Source organism: Nothobranchius furzeri, chromosome 1 (genome assembly GCF_043380555.1).
Source record: "Nothobranchius furzeri strain GRZ-AD chromosome 1, NfurGRZ-RIMD1, whole genome shotgun sequence".
In the NCBI taxonomy this organism is placed as follows: domain Eukaryota; kingdom Metazoa; phylum Chordata; class Actinopteri; order Cyprinodontiformes; family Nothobranchiidae; genus Nothobranchius; species Nothobranchius furzeri.
In genome coordinates, this window is record NC_091741.1 from 53,857,095 (window position 1) to 53,880,817 (window position 23,723).

General features: G+C 41.4%; 1 protein-coding gene across 2 annotated transcripts in view; it reads right to left on the reverse strand.

Annotated features, from left to right (window-relative positions):
* Positions 1-9,374: 9,374 nt before the first annotated feature.
* Positions 9,375-23,723, reverse strand: part of LOC107383948 (protein phosphatase 1H) — a 45,068-nt gene continuing 30,719 nt past the window's right edge. For both annotated transcript variants that reach the window (XM_054740052.2, XM_015956882.3), the window contains exons 3-10: positions 21,971-22,342; positions 21,183-21,295; positions 20,576-20,660; positions 20,374-20,492; positions 17,958-18,021; positions 17,336-17,443; positions 14,521-14,672; positions 9,375-14,435 (exon numbers count right to left, since the gene is read on the reverse strand). In XM_054740052.2, coding sequence (XP_054596027.1) covers positions 14,237-14,435; positions 14,521-14,672; positions 17,336-17,443; positions 17,958-18,021; positions 20,374-20,492; positions 20,576-20,660; positions 21,183-21,295; positions 21,971-22,342 — 1,212 coding nt within the window. In that variant the 3' untranslated portion in view covers positions 9,375-14,236. The remainder of the gene's footprint in view (positions 14,436-14,520; positions 14,673-17,335; positions 17,444-17,957; positions 18,022-20,373; positions 20,493-20,575; positions 20,661-21,182; positions 21,296-21,970; positions 22,343-23,723) is intronic.

Sequence of the window (23,723 nt, forward strand, 5' to 3'; positions counted from 1 at the left end):
GACTAAGGTCCTTCATATTGTGCATCAGCTAGATCTACCATGCCATTTTCTTCTGAAGGCGATGTCTAGGGCTTTATAGCAGCGCTGCACTCTGACGTTAAGTGATCTTTGAGGCTTTTTTGTTTGAGTCACCTCAGCCTTAACTCCAAATCTGGCATTAGTTGCCTTTTGCTTTGCACATCTGTCTCACAGCTTTGAATGTTTGTTAGGTGTTTCCTTCACATCCACTAGAAGGCCAGAATGTACGCTGAATGAACAAAGACCACATGTTTGTGACTGACGATGCCTTTTTCCTCTCCTTCTTGCCCTGTTTTGGCTTCTGGTAATGAGTTATTTGCCTTCGATGCCGGCTGTTTGGATTCATGGGAAAGTTCTTATGTGTGTGTGTGTGTTATCCTGCTCTCCTAGATGAGGGTATAGAGGGGTACTAAAGCTAAATCAGCAGGGGCCAGTCTCCCTGACAGGCCTTTCAGCTTTTAGGATCATGAAAATACAGAAACTGGAGTGTTGGTCGACACCTTCCTGAGCGTCTTCTCCTCTCAGGGCGACTCGCCCCTCTGAGATGTGATTGCTACTTTAAGGTTATACAGTATTGTACAGAAGAGTTCACTCTGTGAGTGCACATTTGATAAAATTTATTTATTTATATGTAAACATTTAATAAGAAAGACTATGTATATACAAAAAAAAAAAAACATGGCAAGACCTGAAATGTTGAGTGGGAGCAGTACACTAGTCTTGTCAGGGAGGGAATATTTTTTTAGACGAGGATAATTCTGTTGTTTCGGGACTGTTTTTGTTGTAAAAAATAAAGATCCAGACGTTCTTGCATGAAGAGTTGGGGATTTTGAGGTTTGGCTGCACTTGAGTTCACTTGGGTTTACATTTGAAATGTGCATGTGTATTTATACACAATCTACAATAAAGTTATGCAAAGCTTCATGAGGACTCTTCTGTGTTCTCTTATTAGATGATGTGTGTGTTTCTTTCTGAACCTCATAAATTTGGTTGTTTTTCTAATAAAGACCTGTTTCTAATCTTTGATTTTGTAAACATGGAAACATCACAGAAGTGTTTTTACACAACTTAACAGAGTGTATCAGGCCAGTGAACTACCTTTTATTGGACCATCACATTTAAAGGTGACATGTCCCATTCAAGTATTTAAAGAGCAAGTCGCCCCCTACCAGAGTCTTACTCCACTCCCACTTCCTGATTGAAAAATTCAACAAATGCTGTTGCCTGGCAGACCGACAGGGCGGAACAAATAAATACACACGCGCACAGGTTCATGACATTCTGACATCATAATCTACCAGCTAACATCATAGTGTACCTCTTAGTCAACAGCAATGGCAGATTTAAATTCAAATGCAGTGCAGAGTTTTTATCTGAAAACTACAACACTGACAGTTTTATCCATCCATTTTCATCCGTTTATCCAGTCGGGTCGTGGGGGCAGTAGCCTAAGGCGAGAGGCCCAGACTTCCCTCTCCCCAGCCACTTGGGCCAGCTCCTCTGGGGGAATCCCAAGGTGTTCCCTGGCCAGGTGAGAGACATAGTCCCTCCACCGTGTCCTGGGTCTACCTTTAGGTCTCCTCCCGGTTGGACGTGCCCGGAAAACCTCGCCAGGGAGGCATCCAGGAGGCATCCTGACCAGATGCCCGAGCCACCTCAACTGGCTCTTCTCGATGTGGAGGAGCAGCGAGTCTACTCTGAGCCCCTCCTAAATGACTGAGCTTCTCACCCTATCTCTAAGGGAGAGCCTAGCCACTCTGCGGAGAAAACTCATTTCGGCCGCTTGTATCCGCGATCTCGTTCTTTCGGTCACTACCCAAAGCTCATGACCATAGGTGAGGGTAGGAACGTAGATCGACCGGTAAATCGAGAGCTTCGCCTTCTGACTCAGCTCTCTCTTCACCATGACAGACTGGTACAACGCCCGCATCACTGCAGATGCAGCACCAGTCCGCCTATCGATCTCACGCTCCAGTTTTCCCTCATTCGTGAACAAGACCCCGAGATACTTAAACTCCTCCACTTGGGGCAGGACCTCATCCCTGACCCGGAGAAGGCCTCAGATTTAGAGGAGCTGATTCTCATTCCATCTACTTCACACTCGGCTGCCTAACCGCTCCAGCGAAAGCAGAAGATCACGTTCTGATGAAGCCAACAGGACCACATCATCTGCAAAAAGCAGAGACCTGATCCTCAGGCCACCAAAACGTTTTAGAATATTTTTATTTTAATTAAGATGCACTAATGTGCTAATTACGGACTGCATGTGTCTACAGCATGATTAAACACTCATATAGTTTATCAGCAAAAAAAGTTGTTTTGGGGGTGACTTGCTCTTTAAAATTACTAATGAGAGGCAAGGCAGCTTTATTTGTAGCACATTTGATACAGAGGCAACTCAAGGTACTTTCCAGGAGCAAGAACAGCTAAATCAATGTGACAGCACAATTAAAATACAGAACATTAACGATCTGATTTAAGAATCAGATGAAGGCAAAGTTATAGGATGAGCAGTTACAGTGCAGAAGGTGCAGCATAAGAGTCATTGAAAGGCTGATGAATGCAAGAAAGATTTCAAATTTGATTTAAAAGTTTCTCGAGTTGGGTCACATTTGAGGTCCCAAGGAAGCTGATTCCATCTGTGTGCAGCATAGCAGCTTCAGCTTGTTTGGTTCTGACCTGAGGTACTTTAAGCCGTTTCCTAAGGATCTCAGAGCCCTGCTGGCAGTGTTTGGAAAGTTTGTTTAAAAAGCAAACTAGTTCAAAGTTCAGTTCATACATTTTAAAACAAACTAGTTCATAGTTCTTTTTTCTCATATGTATATATATATATATATATATATATATATATATATATATATATATATAAAACTTATGAAATAATTTTCCAATAGTTGGCACCCAGTCAGTCCGAACTCATACCCAGCTGCAGTTTTAACCCTACAGTATATTCTCAATAACTTGAGGAAAACATTATTTGAACAGTTTTTTTATGGTGTAACGGAATGAAATGACTGTTTTCCACCTAAAAGTCATTTTCCCCCTCTCCTCAGCAAGAACTTATCTGCGTGAGATATTGCCTCAAGGTCATGCATTTGCTTCTAAACTGTTTTCCTTTCCAACCCAAGAGAAGAAAGAAGAAGAACTCTTTCTATTTTTAATAAAGCTAATCAAACAAAGTGTTAGTCAATAATGAGATGTTGACCAATCTGTGAAATGACAATGTTATGATTAGTAAGTTTTAATAAGTAATATGACTTTAATCTAGACATCCTGATTACACGTAATGTAAACGCACGACACATTGCTTTTACCCATCCAATCAGAACCTTCCTTTCTGAAGCGTGGCATAGTCTCTGTGGTGTTTATAAATCTGTCCAACTTTGATTCGACCGTAAATCAAAACATCCAGATTAATAAAACCAGTCCCCACGCCATCTTAAGTTCAGTTCACCGCATTCTAAGAGAAGTATCGGACCGGCCACCCGGACTTCCTTTTAAGCAAAGAACCAAGAAGCTGGATAAAATTTGTTGCATTTTACCAACCAAGCAACGGTTCCTTTCAGAGTAAAAGCTGAACTCACTGACCCTCCGGGTCCATCTGACGCTGTCAACCAACTGTCGCTTTTTACCTGGAGAAAATCCAATAACTAGTCTGTCGTACTGCTGACGCTGTTTCATCGGCTCCGGTACCGAATGGGGGTCCGAGGACCTGGCATTCTGGATCTGTACGGAGGTCTCATCCTGATGGGTATGTGTGGAGCGACAAAACGAAGTCTCATGTGTTTATGAAACTCCGATCATTGCTTAAGAGCAAAACATCACTTCCCACTCCGACTTGCTTCCCCGGATACGAGAGTTCTGATGACAACATCACTCACACATACACCATTCGTCTCACGTCTCATTCACACCAAGATCCATTCATCACTTAGAGTTTAGAGTTAGTCTTGTTTAGAAATAAATCTTCTTAAACATTTTAAAGGTGACTCTCTTCTCTTGTCTCTCAGTTAATAAGAAGTGTTACATAATCCCTGCAATAAAAAGTTCCAATTTTCTGGTTAAAATTACCCAAAGATCCATAAGATTGATTTCATATTCACTATGGAATCTCATGTCTTATGGTTCATTAAATAGACGTAAATTAAATTCTTACAATGGGAAATTATGAAACAATCTTAGGAAGCAGGCTGAGGTAGCCAACTCAAAGTGCAAAACATTAAAAAATGTATAACGTTTCAGTTAAGTCCCTTTTCAATTTTTCTGAATGAACTTTGACTCCTGCACACATCATAGACATAGAAGTGTAGACGCCGCACCAACCGCTGCTGCCTACGTTTGGCCACATTTGCGGGTTCTACTTTTTATGAACTATATGGTTTACAAGATGTTTTAGCTAGGCTTTAGCTCCGGAAAAGCTCCGTGGAGATCTGGAGCTAGAATGGCGAAAGAACGCGTTCATAAACCCGTTCACGCACGCCAGGACGAATGCACTCACTTTTACGTTCGTCAGGCAAAATACGAATGAGTTCAGTTCACGTTCACAAAAAAAAAACAACAAATTTACGAATGCTTGTTCAATGAACGCGCTCGGGCACAACTTTTTACATTTTACATTTTTACAATTTTTTAAATGACATAAAATAGAGGGGGGTAACTGGGGGACACAGCTCTACAGTAGGGAGAAGTTGCCTCCCTATAGATCCAGCCCTGAGTTTTGGAACAAGGCGTTTAAGAGACACTTCTTTGTAAAATGTCCTTTATTGTGGAATAAAAACTGATCCTAAAGTCTGTGGAGTAAAATCTGCTGTCCAGTGTCAGAAAACTTGTCTCGGTTACACGTCATGGGTCCTCCAATAGGACAATGACCTAAAACACCTAAAGATGCAGTGGGATTTATGGGATGGAGTCCCTGGTTAGGGCTTCTTCCCACACCAGACAGGACAATGAAGGCTTCCGTCTGTTTCTATTTCTAAGACTTGCTGCTGTTTTTGTAACCTACAATGTGATTCTAAATTACATTCTAACTCACCTTGTGATTGAATATAGTTTACCTGATTATATGTTGAGTAGATTCCAGCTCCTAACCTCTCCTTTTACTGCACAGTTTTTGATGGGTTGCTAGATGTGGCCAGCTGGTGGCGCTCTCTGTCAGGTTTCCTCTGAGCTGATGAGCAGAAATCCGGTCAGACACACATCTGTATTTCCTCCAGACTCTGCTGATGTCTGGTCACATTCATTCCCGACAATCCCATTCATTCTCCCCGGCATCCGACAGACAGCATCCTCAAGAAGAGGGTGAGAGGACAAAGAGGAATCCCATTAGGACTTCAAGGATTTTCTCTCATTCTCTGTTTTTGGGTTGAGTGGACTTGATGCTGAGATTTTTTTCTTCCTCAGCACAACGCAGAGAAAGGCAGACCAGATTAGATGAGAATACCGCAGACTCCTGGAGTTCAGCTGCAAGAAGAAAAACTGAGAAAAGAAGAATGTTTGTAATTTTCTCTAATATTTGGGTAATACTTTCATTTACAATAATTAATTTTCTTTTCATCTCAGAATTCATTGTGCAAAAGAAGTGCATGGTATTTTAGTTTTAGTTCAGTGAAATGTGTATTCTATATGATCAGGTGATGATTTTTACATTTATTTCATCTGACATGTTTGGTCTTTTTGTTGCATTTGAAAAATTCTTTCAAACAGAACCTAACGTGTGTCTGAGGAACCTGAAGACGCACCTGTACCAGGCTTCGGCTGAGGTAGTAGTTTGTGCTGTTGGTTGGGTTGACACTCACCCCCCCCCTTATGGAGATGACTGCGCAATCTACTGCCTTGCCGGCGCTGGTGCCTCGCAACATGGACCTGAACAGAAGCTTTGACCTTTATTAGCCATCACTCATTAATAAATAATAAGAATAAACTCAATGTGGGGCACACACGGTTTGTTTAATGAATTCAAGAAAACTCATTAGAATTAGATTTCATTCAAATTTCTCTCTTTAATCCTCAAAATCTTATTATTCCAGGAGGAAGTATGAACTCTAATGGGGATTTAGCAAAAATTAGGGGTAGTTTTAGGAATTGAACTTGAAGGTTTTGGTGTTGGTAAATAGATTTATTAAGTCTTCCAACAATTTCACTTTTCTAAAAATATGTTCATGGGAACATTTTGTGCTGAAGATGGTTTTGTTCCAACAGATCTAACTTGTAAATATGTAATAAAAAATAAAACCACCATATAACGCCTATGACGGTGTGTGCATTTCTGTTGAATAAATCATAAAAAGCCCCCTTTTCATTCAACAAATTAGTTTTTTTGTCTTTCACTTTTCTTAAATCACATTCGACATCAGACCATTATTTGTTCTAAAATATTTTAATATTCATCAAAACCATTTTGTGAGCCAATTCCATATTTATAAGGAGCTGAAACATGGCGTCTGGAAAAGGCACCCTTAAAACATGAGACAGCTGGAGCAGTTTGCTCATGGGGATTGTGCCAAAATACCTGCTGAGAGGTGAAAAAGTCTCGTTGACAGTTACAGGAATTGTTTGATTGCCTCAAAAGGTTGAGCAACAAAATATGAAGTTAGGGGTACTGTAATTTTTGTCCAAGCCTTTTCCATGAGTTTATTTTTTAAACTAATTCCGTTTGAAGCATGGTTGAAAAGCAACGTCTGACTTTCATTGGTTGAATTTCATATAGTTTTTATTAATTACTACTTTTGTCTCATTCAAGTTATTTCTGTGCCCATTGTGGGTTTTTCTTTTATTGACCGAAGGGTACCAACCATTTTGTCCACGTGAAAAGTTGAAGTTGGAACTTTTTGTTTTTTCGGTGCCCGTCTGGTGACATTGAGGAAAAAATAAAATTGGTGGCCACGCATTAACATCTCGTGGGAACGCATTAATAACTCGTGGCCACGAAATACCAACTTGCTCCCATGCATCAAGTATCTCGTGGTCACAAGTAGCTTTTTTTCCCCTCAATGTCACCAGACGGGCACCGTAGTTGTTTTTTTTTTAATGTTTCTTTAGAACAAAAATGGGAGGATCAGATTAGAGAAAAAATATTAAATATAAGGCTTTGATTGTTTATTACTTGGATTTGGTAAACAGGCTAAAATATCTGAACCCAGCTTTAATCTGACAGTATTTTCATTCAGGTTGAAAGTGAAGATAAAAAAAATTCTAACCCATATAAACATGATTTTCAGTAATGAGGGGATTCTGCATAAATGCTGTTCATCACTGTGCAACCCAAAAGTGTCGTGTCTAGATGTGTTGAAGACAACTCAGAAAAGAGATTTAAGGTACAGGAAGTGGCATGGTTGTTGGTACCAGACGGTCTGGTCTGAGGCTTTTCAGAAAATGTTTATGTTTATGTTTATGTTTATGTATTTAGCAGACGCTTTTGTCCAAAGCGACTTACAAGTGATAATCGGCATATTGCCCTTGAGGTAACAACAACAATAACAACAACAACATTGACATCAGTCATGGGGAGTAGGGAACAAGGAGTGGACAGTAGAGAGGGGGGACGGGTGCAGGCAAGGTGCTAGTTAAGAAGATGCTCTCCGAAGAGCAGGGTCTTCAGGAGTTTCTTGAAAATAGAAAAGGAAGCCGCAGTTCTGGTAGTGTTAGGAAGGTCATTCCACATTTGTGGAACGATGCATGAGAAAAGTCTGGATTGTCCTGAGCGTGGTGTAGGCACTGCTAGCCGACAATCCTGTGATGACCGGAGCGGCCGGGCCGAGACGTAAGCCTTTGCAAGAGGATTCAGGTAGATGGGAGCCGTACCGTCTCGGACTTTGTATGCTAGTGTTAGCAATTTGAATTTGATGCGTGCTGCTAGCGGTAGCCAGTGGAGCTCAATGAACAGAGGGGTGACGTGTGCTCTTTTAGGCTGATTGAAGACCAGACGCGCCGCTGCATTCTGGACCATTTGAAGAGGTCTCACAGTACAGCCTGGAAGACCATTTAGAAGAGCATTGCAGTAATCGAGGCGGGAGATGACAGTAGATTGCACCAGGAGCTGGGTGGCATGTTGTGTTAGGTATGGTCTGATCTTTCGTATGTTGTACAGCGCAAAGCGGCATGAACGGGCAACAGAGGCAACATGATCTTTAAAGGCCATGTGTTCATCAATGACAACACCCAGATTTTGAACTGCCTTTGAAGGAGCCAGAGATGGGAAGTCATTCTGGATTGAGATATTGTGCTGTATGGATGGTTTTGCTGGGATGACAAGTAATTCAGTTTTAGAGAGGTTGAGTTGGAGATGGTGGGATTTCATCCATTTTGAGATGTCAGAGAGACAGTCTGATATTCGTGCTGAGATAGTGTGGTTTATCTACTAGGATTTGCACCAACAACCATCTCTGAGGTTAACAGAAACCAGTCATAAAGAGAAAATATCCAGTGATTATGTTTGTGGTCAGAGAACAGGTAGAATGGTTCAAGGCAATTCAGATGTTCAGGTCGGAATTTGGCATCAACTACATGGAAGCATGAATTCATCCTGGCTCGTATCAACGGTTTAGGCTGCTGCTGGTGTAATGCTGTAGGGGGAATGTGCATGGCCCATGCCAAACCCCTTAGAACCACCTGAGCCTGGTTTAAACACCACAGCCTACCTGAGCATTGTTGCTGACCATTTCCATCCCTTTATGACAACACGGACCAATCTTCTGATGGCTACTTCCTGCAGGAAAATGCACCATGTCACAAAGACCAGATCATCCCTAACTGGTTTCTTAAACATGACGAGTTTATTGGACTCCAACGACTTCCACAATCACCAGATCTCAATCAAGTCCAGAACCCTTCAAATGAGATGGTACAAAAGATCTGTCTCATGGATGTAACTGTGTGATGGTGTCGTCTCAGGATTCTTATCCCGCTTTGCTGCAGAAAAACCCTCTGGATCAGAACCTCTGAAGAAATGTTTCCAAACACTCTGTTAAATCTATGGCATGAAGAATTCTGGAGGCAAATTTGGGTCAAACCTATCACTAGTGGGTTCTATTAGGGGTAGGCGATGTATCGAAAACACTCGATACAGAAATGTATGTCTATTACTGACGTCATATTGCTCACGTCAATATAACAGGTATTTGTATGTAGGTTGCCAATGTTCATGTTCCTTTAAGAGGCTGTTCTACCAACTGGATGGGGTGGAGTCTCATGATATTGAGGAAATGGATGATGATTGGCAAAAACTAAATTCCAAATGCTGCCAAACGGTTGTTGAAGGATTTTTGTTCTCCTCGAATAAAGCTACCATCGCCACCTCTCCCTCTAACTAACGCAATATTATGTTTTGTCTTATAATGAGACAATGTGCACTTGTTACATCGATTGTTACATATTTATTTTCTTTTTTTTTTTGTCCGGATGAGAAACACTAAAGGTAAACATAGTTTTTCCCCCTTCCTTTCTTGCAAAGTCAGTTGTACAACATTAAAAATACTTCTTCATGTCTACCATTTTTGTTTTTATAAAACAACCATCTCACATTCACAGAGAAGTTGAAGGTAGCACAACAGTCACGTATAAACAGAGCCTCCCATCCCGCTTTGCTACAGAAAAACCCTCCCATTTCCAACTGTGTAAGGTAGAAAAGTCCAGTAACAGCAAAGACATTCACAATACAGAACAAAACAGTTGGATTGATGAGAATAAATGAATATTCAGGTCTCAACGCCAAATCTTAGGGAGCCATGACACCACCCTGGGGGCACACCTTCCTAAAACAGCAACATTGCACAACTAAGCCATGATTCAGCCTGAGTTAAAAGGGACAAATACATAGTTTTTTCCACATTCATTGAAGAGAGAAAAAAAAGAGGCTTGAACGACAAGTAAAAGGATAAGCATTCCACAAATAACATTTCCATCTTACTGTCATTTATACTGATTAGGTAAAAGTTTACAGTGTCAGAAAACCTGGGGTAAAACAGCAATTAAACAAACTGCATTGCTACAGTAGCAACAGAAAATAATCATGTTTAAAGAAGGAAATCTGCACCATATGGGCTTATGAAAATAAACTGAAATAAAACGGTTTTGATAATTTTTAGTGCAGTACAATGGCACACGGAGATTAACAACAATTAATGTGGATATTCTGCACTCTAAGGCTGTTTCATAATTAAAGGGCAGTGTCCCTTGAAGGACTCAGGCTACCTGGTAGTTGTATAGGCCGGATTCTTCCTTAACCATAAAGACTGGAAGTGAGCAGCTGTGAATTTGGGCAGTCTAGCCTTCAGGTTTATTCCCACCCTTACCTCGATGTAGTCGAAGTCCCATTAGTCATCATCACACAATGGTGAAAGAATTTACATCACCGCATTTGACCTATCCCCATGGGGAGCAGCGGTGAGCTGCAGCAGCGGCCCCCCAATCCAACCCCTTAAAGCTGAGTGTCAAGCGGGAAAGCATTTTGAACTCTGATCTCTCAGTCCCAGGGTGGACGCTCATACCACTAGGCCACTGAGAAGTTACGCTAATTCTGTAAGTTCTGTAAGCTAGCAACCGCGCTAATCAGAGGTTAGAGAGAAAATGGAGCTAACATTTTAGAGTTTCATTATTATTTTTTCTCAAGGAACTAGACAGCAGCTATTAAATAAAACCAAAAATAAAAATCATTCAATGGTAAATGGCACGTAGCGCCTTCTAGGGTTCTACAACCCCTCAAGGTGTTTCACCCACTCACATAAACATTCACACACTGGTGATGAGCTACATAAAAACACAACTGTTTTAAGCTTATAATTTTTGTACCACCAGATTGTATTGTACTGCAATTTGAAACTACTCTTCTCCAACTCCGCCCACCATTATTACAAGAACGAAAATCACCCGTACACCCCACAATGAAACCTGGGATATGGTAGACTATGACGAATATACCAGGTGTGTCCTTCAAATCTGTGGATAGACGCATTTGGAGGAGCCTTTGGTCTCATCGTTGTGATGTGATTGACCTTCAAAAACAGCCTTCAAAGGATGCAGCCCCTGAATTTGGACACAGCCTAAGTTTACCTTTACCTTGTGCAACAGCATTTAAATTCAACCCATTAAATAATTAAAACATTTTATAAAGGACAGAACCTAAAATGTTAGTGAACGTGTAACACACTAATGACTTTGTTGACCCAGGAACACTGACAGCTCTTTGCTAAGCTAGGCTAGGCTGAGCTAGCTGGGTGCTAACCACCTGTACAGACAGGAGGACATTTAGTTCTTTGTCCTTGACAGACTGTTTAATAAAGTTAAAAGACATAACTCCTAAAGTAAAGCAGTGCAAATGAAAGAAAATGAACATAAATACATTTCTTCAATAAAATCAATAGACTCATACAATTAAAGCCTTCTGATCTGATTAAACATGCATATTCACTAAAAAAGGGAAATTATTTCCTGCACATTACTGATTCTACAACTCCACCCAAGTACATATTAGTGTTTAAACTCACAATCATTAACTTATGTTTTGATGTCATCTTAATGTTTTATTCCACTTTGCTTGATTGGCTGGTTTTAGGAAAGCCTCGGATTGTAAAAGTCTCCTTTTCGAGGGGTCTGGAGTTCTAAAAATGTAAAAGATACCATTTCTTTTAGTTTATTTTTTTAAACGATGTCTTTTATTTAATATTGGAAATCATCAAAGGGATCAATACCTGAATTTGATGCATGAGGAGGAACACGGCAATTAGATAATTTCAAGAGATAATGTGTAGATTTTTTTTACCATTAATCTCTAAAAATATCCATCGAAATGCTGTTAAAAATGAATTAAATGATGCCAAGTTGTTGAAAAATGTGGTTGAACGATCTAAGAAAGTAATCGTACGAAAATTGCGTTTCAAGGGTTTTTTTGACTCTAATGGCCATCTGTTGGCAGGACCTTACTCGAACACAAAAATACATCTTGCTTGTAATGATTTAGGTATGCACTTCCCTCTGTCGCCTGGGAAAAAACACTCCGTCACTTTAATCAACATATCAACGTAAAGAAATTTTTTTCTTTAGTATTGGTGACAAGTTAAAAAGTAACCAAACCCATTTTTATTTTGCTTATTAACTGTATAACTGGGTCTTTACAAATGCAATCTTTCTGTTTCTGTGCATTTTTGGACATGTTTGTGTAAACTTGATTAAATTTAGAATCTAGGTCTTAAAACATCTTAGTGCTGCCCCTTGTGGCAGAACAGCAGCTACTGCATTTTAAATTTGTGATTGACTGAGGCTGGTACAATTTCACATCATCGGTACAGACTCCTCCCATTCCCCCTCCCTCCCAGGGTGGAAATTCCCCACACTTGGCCATGCCACTCTGTGCCTCCTGGCTACGCTCACTTCCACAGCATTTTTCAAATCTTGGCTAGGGGTGGAGTTACATTTTCTGATGGTGTGCAGTCCCTCTTTAAAGAGCAAGGCATCCCCTACCAGAGTATTACTTCTCTCCCTTCTTGTTTGATAAATGCAGCAAATGCTGTTGCCTAGCAGACCGAGAGGGCGGAGACGCTAACAAATACACACACACACACACACACACACACACACACACACACACGCACACGCACGCACGCATGCACGCACGCATGCACACACACACACAATGACATTGTGACATCATATGGCACCAGCTAACATTCTAGGGTACCTGGCTCTTAGCCAATAGCGATGGCAGATTTAAATTCAAATGCAGTGCAGTTTTTACCTGACAACGGCACGACACACAGTTTTAGGCAGAAAATTAAAATTTTAACTAAAATGCACTAAAGTGCAAAACTATTGACTTCACGTGTCTGCAGCACGATTAGACACACATTTATATAGTTTATCAGGAAAAAAAATAGATTTGGGGTGACTTGCTCTTTAAGGTTTTTCATGCCATATTTTAAATAATAAAACTCAAATACTATTTTAAGCTATCCATGGGCTTATGTTTTTTTGTGTTCAACAGGGCTGCATTATATTACAAAAACAAGCAAGATATTGTTCTTGAACATTGGGATGATCCTAGTCTCATACTTTTGGTATCTTAGGCAAGCTGACCTCATCTCTTTCTGAAGCCTTGAAAATAAATAAAAACAAAACAAATAAACTAATCTGTGAATATCATTGGTCCATTTCATTTCCCTCTTTAACTTTTCATGTCCTAATACTTGTGAAAACAAAACGGCTTCTTGCACATTTACAAACAACGATATCACAAATCTTTCAAAACATGACGTAAATAAAAGCTCATAAACAGCAGTTTAAACCATTGCACCGTTGCTCATCCCAGGCCTACAAGTTACTGCATGTCCTGATAAAAACAAACTACATCCACACGGTTTCATTCCCTGCTGAGGCAGCATCGTCCTATAACATCCCAGCATGCAGATTAAAAAACTACAAAGCTTTCAGATTACTGTTTTTGTCAAACTTGATTGTGTTTCAGAATTTTTTAACTGTTTAATCCTCCTTTCTGTCAATTTTTTTGCGAATTACGGCAAATAAAGTGCGACTACTGAGGTACAGCCAGCTGATTCAGACTTTTCTCTTAAGGGTCAGGGTTACATTTTCTACAGAACATTTTTACCACTTATCAACCAAAACCTATTAACGAATCCCATCGAACGGTCTTCCTACTGCTAGTCAATGAAATGTTATTAATGAACCATTATTTCTGCCCTCATCCATTCCTCCATTTTTTCCAGGCAAGCTGGGAGCCGTTCATCAGCAACTGACCCTTTGAAGCCACACTGTGGCGAAATGGAAGAAACGCAGCTGACCCGTCAGCTTGGTCCATGTTCACGAGACGGAGGTATTTCTTCTTAAATCCGATAAATATACAGGATAGGAGCAAAAACAGGAAGAGCATTCGGACTACAAACGAGGTCAAGAGGAAACAGGTGGTGACTTTTCTTTACTTCTTACAAACATTCCTTTATTTTAGCTTTCAGATCTCTGCAGATGTTCAGGAAAAGCTGCATCAATCACTTTGCAGAATTAATTAGTGCAAATGTTAAAACTTTTTTTTCAGTTTCCCAGCATTGATTTTGACACACATTGTGATGTTTTGATGTCTGACCAGACCTTCCTGAACAATACAGAGAATCAAAGCACCGACAGAATCAGGATTCTCCTTCACGCATGTCTAAGGAAGGGATTTACAAAAGGAAGAAAGGGTTCGGTTGAGAAGAAGAAGAAGAAGAAGAAAATATCATTGGGTCTTTGAGTCCAGGAGGCCCTTCAGTTCTTTGAAGCCAGGCTCACAGGGCACGCGGTTACCGTACATCAGAGGTATGATGAAGACTGAGATGTCATCTCCGGAGCCCAGACGCTCGTTGGTGATCCTCCATCCTCGGTCTCTCAACACGCCACGCGCTCGCATCACCAGGTCCTGCGCTGCCATCGTATACCTGCAGGAGACAGGAAGGAGGGTTGCCATGTTGTTTTCTCCCATCTTTAGTTTATTGTACAGAAAAGACTGATTCTACATCTCACCTGTGTAAATCATCAGGGTCACAGTTGGACAGGAAGGTTGTTATTGATTCTGCAACTTCCTCGTTGGACAGGACGTCCCAGAGGCCGTCGGTTCCCATCACCAGAACATCATCAGCCCCGTGCTCGTGCTGCATCAGATTATACACCTTCACCTGCAGGACGAACCGCCAGACTCCTCTTCAGTCGACTTTATCATTTGTAAAATCTGGTCTAATACACTAAACTCACCACAGGTGTCTGCAGCCTGAAGCTCGGCTCGGCTAGAAACAATAGGACACTAACTCATGTTTTAAATATAGATCGAATTAAAATACAGTTTTATGCACTTTTTCTTATTTTTCATAGAATAATTTCATTGAAATTCCACAACAAGATATAAAAAGTGCTCGAAATATAATTTAAATCAGTTTTCTTTCCTACATCATTTTGTTCAAATACCAACATCCCACTAAAAATAATTTCCTAAATCCTTTTGTAGAAGTTTTAGATTTCTTCTTAAAAGGACACATTATGACTTTTCTCTCAAGCTATTTTAGTCCCATGGTTACAAAACATGTTTCTAAGGTTCTCTGCACTAAATCCCTCTCACATAAAGAGATTACAGCTGTTTTAATCTGGACGGTTTCAGGACCTTCCAGAATGAGACGTTTCAGGGCTCTGTCCAGGCCTGTTCCATGAGTTTATTTTTTAAATTATTCAGTTACAGCGTGATTAAAAAGTAATGTCTGACTTTTATTGGTTAAATCTTATAGAATTTTTATTTATTATTACTTTTGTCAGATTCAAGTTATTTCTGTTACCTTTGTGGGTTTTTCTTTCATTGACCGAAGGGTACCAACATGTCTGTATATTTGACAAAAATTATAATATGCCAGATAGTGCTGTAACAGCTAAAGCTCTAAACAAGTTTTATTCTGCTGGCCTGAAGGGAAGAGCAGCTCTTCTAACGGTTGCCGACCCCTGGGCTACGACCCGGCTGAACTCTCCGTTTCTTTGAGTTTGTTTCTGTTCCTCCTCTGATCCATCTTCACAGACTTTCTCACACTCTAGTCCATGAGATCGCTGTCCAGACTCTGTGTAGGCCGCTCGTCCTGTATGTACTTTATGTTCCACATCCTCTAACTTTTGTTTTCTGCAGCTTATAAGAGACATTGTGTCATCTTGCTAAAAAATGCCATCATTGTCAGGATTTTAATGGTGACGTTCAGAGAGAAGTCCAGAAAAAGGGGGGTGTATCTTAGTAAAGTGTAAATTTGATCAAAGATGAGTAAATGTATGAAATTTTCAGAAAATACTGAGAACATCTGACATCCAAATACAACAAAGGGTCTTTGAAGTGCTGAATTTCGGCATTTATTTAATTATTTGGTTATTTATTGCCTACTGGTAGGAAAATTTGTTTCAGGTCTCTATTACAGGATATCTGCAGGTTTAAGGGAGCCAAATTTAAGACTTTTTAAGACCTTTTTTAAGGCCACTTTGACCAAATTTAAGCTCATTGTCGTCTTCCTCCACTTATCAGGGTCCGGGTCATGGGGGCAGCATCCCAACTAGGGAGCTCCAGACCGTCCTCTCCCCGGCCACCTCCACCAGCTCCTCCGGCAGGACCCCAAGGCGTTCCCGGACCAGATTGGAGATGTATCCTTTCCAATGCGTCCTGGGTCGACCCGGGGGCCTCCTGCTGGCAGTACATGCCCGAAACACCTCCCCAGGGAGGCGTCCAGGAGGCACCCTGACCAGATGCCTAAACCACCTCAACTGACTCCTTTCAATCCAGATCCAAATTTAAGCTATTTTTTAAATTAAATTTAAGCTATAATTTCCAGCTATTGCCTGGAACCGGTGCTAACCACGTCACGAACGTGAGATTAACCATCCATTTACCATTAAACTTGCACTTCTCCATGGCGCAAGCTCCCACTAGCTTAACCAGCTAATGTGCTCATCTAAAAATAGTCCCCTTTCACAACCAACTGAATGTGTACGGTTCCGCTTACGCCAACATCGTACACAAAAAATGCTGAAGACTGACTAGAAATTCACAAAAATATCATAGAAATAAAATAATATAGTTTATTGGGTCTTTGGTAATTTAAGACGTTTGGAAACAGTATTTAAGGATTATTTGTCATTTTTAAGGATTTTCAAGGCCTTAAATTTGGAAAAGTAAATTTAAGACTTTTTAAGGACCCGCGGATACCCTGCTATTAGTTAAATCTCAAATTATTTCATTCCTTTTCTTTTCTACTTTTATGTTGCTACAAAACTAACCAGTGTGCATCAAAAACTTCATAGAGAAAAGAAAAAAACACCAGAAATCCATCAGAACACAAACGCCCTACACACAGATATCAGCTCACAGAGAAGAAGTCACTCAGGATCCAGAACTTTCCACAGCTCTGCACATCAAACAAGACACTTTATGATATTTTCCTTAATGAACTCAAAGCCGCGTTCCAGAGCTCATCCTGAGAAATCCACAGGAGAGGCTTTGTGCTGGTGAGGAGGAGGAGTGCCGAGGGAAAGGCTCCACGTGAACCTGCCGTGAACCCCGGCAATAATGAATTAAAGATTAAGCAGAGAGCTCTGGGAGGAAAACTGGAAAAAATCCATGAGACAAACTACATCAGGAGATGAAAGCACTTTGAATCCAGCGCCAGACCGAGAGACAGGTGAACTGGAGTTCTCCAGCAGCAGAGGGTTGTTCAGACGAAGATGCAGTCACGACAGCCAGATAAATCACATATCTTACCGTTTTATTCTAGATATACATTTCCTACTGAAACACTCAAAAAGTCAGTGGGTTTGCTCTTACCTCGGGGCAACAGGAAAGGAACGGCTTGATGTAAATGTTGGAGTCGTGAACTTTGAGGTCATGGTCCCCTAGCCCACGGGTCACACCGATGGTAGCCAGAACCCGTGCCTGGAAAATGGACAAGATTAACTTTAGGTCACTTCCATCCATTTCCTTACATTTCACTTCCAAAGCAGCCTGACTCCTGCATGAATACAGATAAGAGGTGCAAAGGTAGATGGCAGAGTGAACAAAGCATTTTAAAGAGATACTTTGCAACTTTTTCAGATTTTAAAATCCTTTTCTTGAGCCAGTATGTGTTCAAATGACTCTTTACAGGGTTAATGAAAGTCCAACCAGCTCCCTGTGGCCAGAATATCGCACTTGCAACATCGCAGGTGCTGGTCTGGTCTGCTTGGACTTTGAAAAAATTGAGCTGACCTACCTGGCGCTGCTGTCTGGCATCAGCACGTTTCCTGCATGTTTTAGATCATGAACCCAGCTGTTTTGTTTAATTTAGTGATGAATCACTCTTAATGACCCTTAGGAACGCTGGGAGACATTTCAGCTGTTAGATTAAGGTGTTAAAAAGACATACGCACAGTGAGGAGTTGGTTTCGCTTCTACAAACGGACATTCTTACCTTTTTTCCTTCCCCGTATATCAGAGGGAACTTGAGATCTTCGTCTTCAATAGTCTTGTATGCCCTGAGTGTGAGAAAAGAACACAAAAACAAAGAGAGAGGGTTTTTCCCCTAAAGTTTTGTTACAAAAATGATGAAGCTTTCTGGAAATAAAAAAGAAGTTGGCCTTAAACAAGTCTTAAACAGTTTAAGGTTATAAGAAAGTAAATCCAAAGACCCTTTTAAATCTGTGAAATGACTTTTGTGAATGTCAATGCAAATTATGCATTATTTAATTAGAAAATTCAAATGTGCTTTAATGGATTGGATTTGGAATCAAACAAGGCTCCTTTATAGTCCTAAAATATCACGGGTTTACCTCAGGTGACATCATGCCTGTTACACTCAGCCACATAGGAATAAATGGTAAATGGCCTGTATTTGATATAGCGCCTTCTAGAGTCCTGGAACCCCCCAAGGCACTTTACAACACAATCAGTCATTCACCCATTCAGACACACTGGTGGGGATGAGCTACAATGTAGCCACAGCTGCCCTGGGGCGCACTGACAGAGGCGAGGCTGCCGAGCACTGGCGCCACCGGTCCCTCCGACCACCACCAGCAGGCAATGTGGGTTAAGTGTCTTGCCCAAGGACACAACGACAGCAACAGACTGAGCGGGTCTCAAACCTGCGACCTTCCGATTGCGAGGCGAGCACTTAACTCCTGTGCCACCGTCGCCCCGCAATAAAAATGCATGAATTATTTTGTAATTCATTCATTTTGATGTAAAGAAAGAGGATATCTGGATTTTTTTACTGACAGCACCATCTAGTGATGGACAGATGTATTGCACTCAGCTGCGGTTTTCACTTCCATATTTATGGCCGAAAGCAACGCCTCTCGTTCATGAACGTGCAAAAAGAAAAAAAATAGATGTTTTGCCTTCATTATATCACAGTACATAAAATAATCACTTTTACAGATAAAAAAAATCATACATAATTCCTGAAAGGGGAAAACTCCGTATTGCTGCTTTAAAGGTTGAAAATTGAACACGGACACTCTGGCGACATCTAGTGTTCAGAGGTGGTAGCTGCAACAACAGAAAACATTTTCCAGCCGTCGTTGGTTCACTGCTGACACGTTAAGTGGCCAGCCAAATCCATCAGGGTAAGGGCTAATAAGATTATTTTACAAAAGTATTTACCGTTGGAACATCTTCTGGGCTCAGAATCAGCTGCTTGACTTGTCGCTGAGTGAAAATTTTAGAGCAACTGTGCACTCTAGTGGCTGGTAAACATAAATACAGTGTCATGCTCCACTTAATTAAAATTAGTTTTTTTTCCCAAATATAGCTTTTAAAGGAAAAACTGTAAATTCATTCTGCACACCTCTAAACACCCCGTGGAGGTGTTATAAAAAAAGCTTTTTATTAAAATGTCCCATAGTCCACCTTTAAAGCTCGAAATTATGAATACTTAGGGAGTGTGCCTAATTGATTGATAGGTAGCAGATCAATCTCCAGCTTGCTCCAGGAAAGGCCTCAGCCCCACAATAAAAGTGTTACAGCCCGGAAGGCAGATGGTAGCAGATTTTCTGGCTGAAAGCGCTCGCCAACCTCCATTAGCTTAAGTTAGCAAGTAGCTACATTGGCTCAGAGTTTGATGGGTGCCAATCTTCTGCCACCACCCTCACAGCCCCACTCTCAGCTTCATTTAGCATTTTCCATCTGTTACGTGAAGCATAACACAGCTAAGATGGTGGTGGAGGGAACCGTCCGCCGGGCTTTAATTCAGCTCTTCAGAAACCTGCAGGTGCTGCCGCGGCAGGTTCGTCCATTTAATGGTGTAAAAGTTAGCTAAAACAAGCTTAACAGTTTCTCCTGCTGCCACCTAGTGGTCATTAATAAATACTGCTGTTGTTGAGCTTTACGCTCACGAACCAAAAACAGCTTTTATCAGATATTTCTCATTCTAAAGCTATGTGCAGACATTTGTTTAAAGTTAACATTGTGAAAGCAGTTTGGCTTAAAAGATTTTGACATAGATTGCATCACTGTGTGTTTACAGCGACAGCAGACCTCTATGCTAAGTGTTTATGGCACTAAAAACCTTACAGAGAGAGAGTGAGACAGAAGGAGTCTCAGAGAATGTTGCAACCATGTTTGTGTAAGTCAGTTGTGCTGGAGACGGTGAAGCGTCATCAGCCTCCCTCACACCCCTGCTCGTCAAATCGCGTGCCTCTCGTCACTCATTTAATTGTCCTCGCACCGTTTAATCTCAACAGTGACTGAGCTGCTGGGTTATTGACTGACAAGTACCAGTTTTTGTTTCATGGAATAAAATGATTAAAAGCTTTGGGTAACTAAGAGTCAAAAATCAAAGTATACTTTCAAACTTTTCATAATAAATAATAAAAACTAAACATGCACACCATCCACTCATGGTGAAGTCTCTGTACAGCATCCTCTTGCCCACTTCCTTCCTCTGAATTCTGCGGGGGAATTCCAGGTGTGTGAACTCGTTCCCTAACAAGTGAGGCTGCATGTAACCCTGCAGGACAGAAAACACCCTCCAAGTCAACACAAGTCACATGTTTTAGTAAAAACAGGTCAACATTTCTTGCTTTTGTTCACCAGAAACTGGAGTCGTTGTCGTTCAGACTCAGGTGTGAACTCTGCAGACATGGGTATGATGTCATTGTTTCTGATGATGATGGCTCTGCAGGGAAAACAACAAGCCATTTGAATGAACACACAGCTCTTTGTTTCTGCCCCAAAATGTCTCTGGCTCCCTCAGGTTTAATATAACATAATTAGTGTGCCGGCACCTCTTTAAAGAGCAAGTCACCCCCCAAACCAACTTTTCTTGCTGATAAATTATTTTAATGAAAGTCTAATCGTGCTGTAGACACGTGCAGTCAATAATTTGGCACTTTAGTTCAAATTTATATATTCTGCCTAAAACTGTCAGTGTTGCGCCCTCTTCTGGTAAAAACTCTGCACTAAATTTGTATGTAAATCTGCCATCGCTATTGGCTAAGAGGTAACCTATGACGTTAGCTGGAACCATATGATGTCAGAATGCCGCTGTGAGCCTGTGTGTGTATTTGTTAGCGGCTCCTCGGTCTGCTAGGCAACGTGTCCTTGTGGCACATTTTTCAAACAGGAAATGGGCGTGGAGTTAGATTCTGGTAGGGGTGACTTGCTCTTTAATACCATGGCTAAAGCAAATCAAACACACCTGCTGTCACCTGCATTCCCAACATAGAGCTTCCCCAGCAGGTACACCACGGTGAGTGCCGTACAACCTCCACTGATGTTGTAAACGTGCTTCTCCCTCTCGATCTGGACATCCTGAGTAAACATTTTAGAAAACGAATATGAGAGGCGGGTTATGTTTACCTTCAACACCCTGTTGGAAATGATAGAAATACCAACAGAAATTTAAAGCGTTGATTTCTTTCCCCTGAACCAGCAGCAAGTTAATGTTATGTGCTTCATTTCTTCTGTTTATTTCTACATCCTGTTTCTGGCTTCACACAGCAGGTAAAAAATACATGGCTGTTTCCAGTCTGCAGGCAGAACCTCACAGAGGAGAGATTTTTCTGTCTGAAGCTTTTAAAGGGGTGGATTGTTTTTCTTGGCAACTGCTTTAAATGATGCAGAGATGATCTTCAATAAAGCATGTCACATCAAGAGTCGGGCGTGTCTTTTCGCCATGGGAATGACGACAGGGAGCCTGTCTGACTAGAGCTTTAATGAGGGTTTTTATTTCTTTTTGAGCACCAGTGTTCACCATCGCTACCCTCTACTGCCATCTACTGGCCACATTCTGGCACTGCCTCAGTTAGGGCCAAATGATTACTTTAAAGATATGTATCTCTACATATTTGTATTCTGTTGCATTTTTATATCATACATGTAAACTAAGTGCAACAATTAGATTTTTTTTTTAACTTTTCTGCTTTTTTGCATTTTATTACAGAACATCTGAAACAGCTTCTTGTACGGTGTTATAAAAATCTTTACCATCTCTTTGAAGGCATTCTCTATTGCTCCGATCACCAGGCTCTCATGCTGGATCTTCTTCTCCGTGTAGAAGCGCGGCGGGGGCGGGGTGTTGCTAGGGGAGCTCGGAGCACCCGAGGCCCCGCGCAGTGAAGCCGCCCGGGTCAGGGCGCGGTGAGGGCCTGGAGTGTTTCCTTGTAGGTAGGGGGTATTATCAGGCTCCTCCCCCATCACCGCAGGCGGGAGAGCATGGAGGTTGCGTATGATCTCGATGACGACCTGAAGCTGAAAGGCGATGTGGTGCTGGAGCAGTCGGGAGGCAACGACTGCTGCACCTGAACCGGCGTGACCATCGAACAAGGCCCAGTAGTGGAAAACGAGCCCTTCGCTGTCCTACAAACAGAAACATATCAGACTTAAACTAAACCTTCTACGATAAATCACTCACTTACAACCAAATGACCTCCAACTTCATAAATGTAATCCTCAGACGGCCACATCAGCCTTTCCCTGGATCAGACTAAGAGGCATTACTTCATATTAATCAAGTTTACCAGCGGGTTTCAATGAGACCACGCCTTTAGAAAACAAGACTTTATTCCTCTGTACCATAAAACTATTAAAGCCTACATAAGGGGCAGAATGAGTCAGGTGACACATTTGTGTTTAGTAACTATCATTGGCTACACCTGAGCTACTGTAACACAGGTCAGGTACATGTGTAGTCACCGTCTATGGAAGAAATAAAGTCTCACCAGAATATAACCTTTTTAGACATTGAAGTTTTATTATATGAAATTGTGCATTTGAAAATTTTCACTGAAAATACAGCAGCAAAAATTTCATTTGTAAAAATTCTACAGCCATTGAGGTGACCCAAGCTGAAGTCAGTCACCCATTTGAGTCGAGTGGCTATTAGCCTATCAAATTACGCTTCTCTGATCACGTGACACCTGTGAGGCGACTTGATAAGAGTGACGATCACAGACATCATATAGGTAGACACCCGTGGACTGGCACTGCCTGGAGCTGCCGTAGTGGCTGGCTGCCATCTTGGATGGGTTTCTATTCGCCTCCAGTGCATTTATTTTGACTAAGGAAGGTGTTTACCCAACTAAAAAATACATTTTATGGTGATTTTTCACAAAATCAGACATTTGGTATGGCATGAAAGTTGAAATATAAATATAATTACATAAAATAGATAAAAAAAATAAAATCCTAACAGGTAGGCTAGAAAAGTTCCAGTAAAGTCCCAACTCCCAAGTGATCTATTTTGTGTGCCAGCTGTTGCAACCGTAGGCTGCACAAAAAATGGGCATAGTTGACTCCAGTGCCACTTACACACTAGCATTGGCTCCACTCCACTCCGCCCGCCCCAACCTGGCTAAGTTCGTTCCACACTGCCTAAGGCATGCGGACGTGACTGAGAACACGGGTGGTCTGTAATGTCATGAGCGCATCTCTGAGCATGTGGGCGGCGCAAAGGTGCGGAGAAGTCTGCTGTGTCTCCATTAATAAATGAAAGCGGCCTAAGCAGTCTTGCTTTTGGAGACTCTCACTCTGATTTTGCATCCTGCTTTGCAGTGTCTGGCAGCACTGTGTTACGATCCCTGGTTTCATGCCTCTAGAAAAGTCTCTGTACTTCGTTTTGTTTTTGTCTGAGTGTACAGCCCAGCTCTCCATATTCTTCAGCCTGCAGCCCAGGGGATTCAATTGGCTTTGTTCCTGGTTCCACCGCCCATCACCTGGGATCAGCTGGGAATCATCCAGC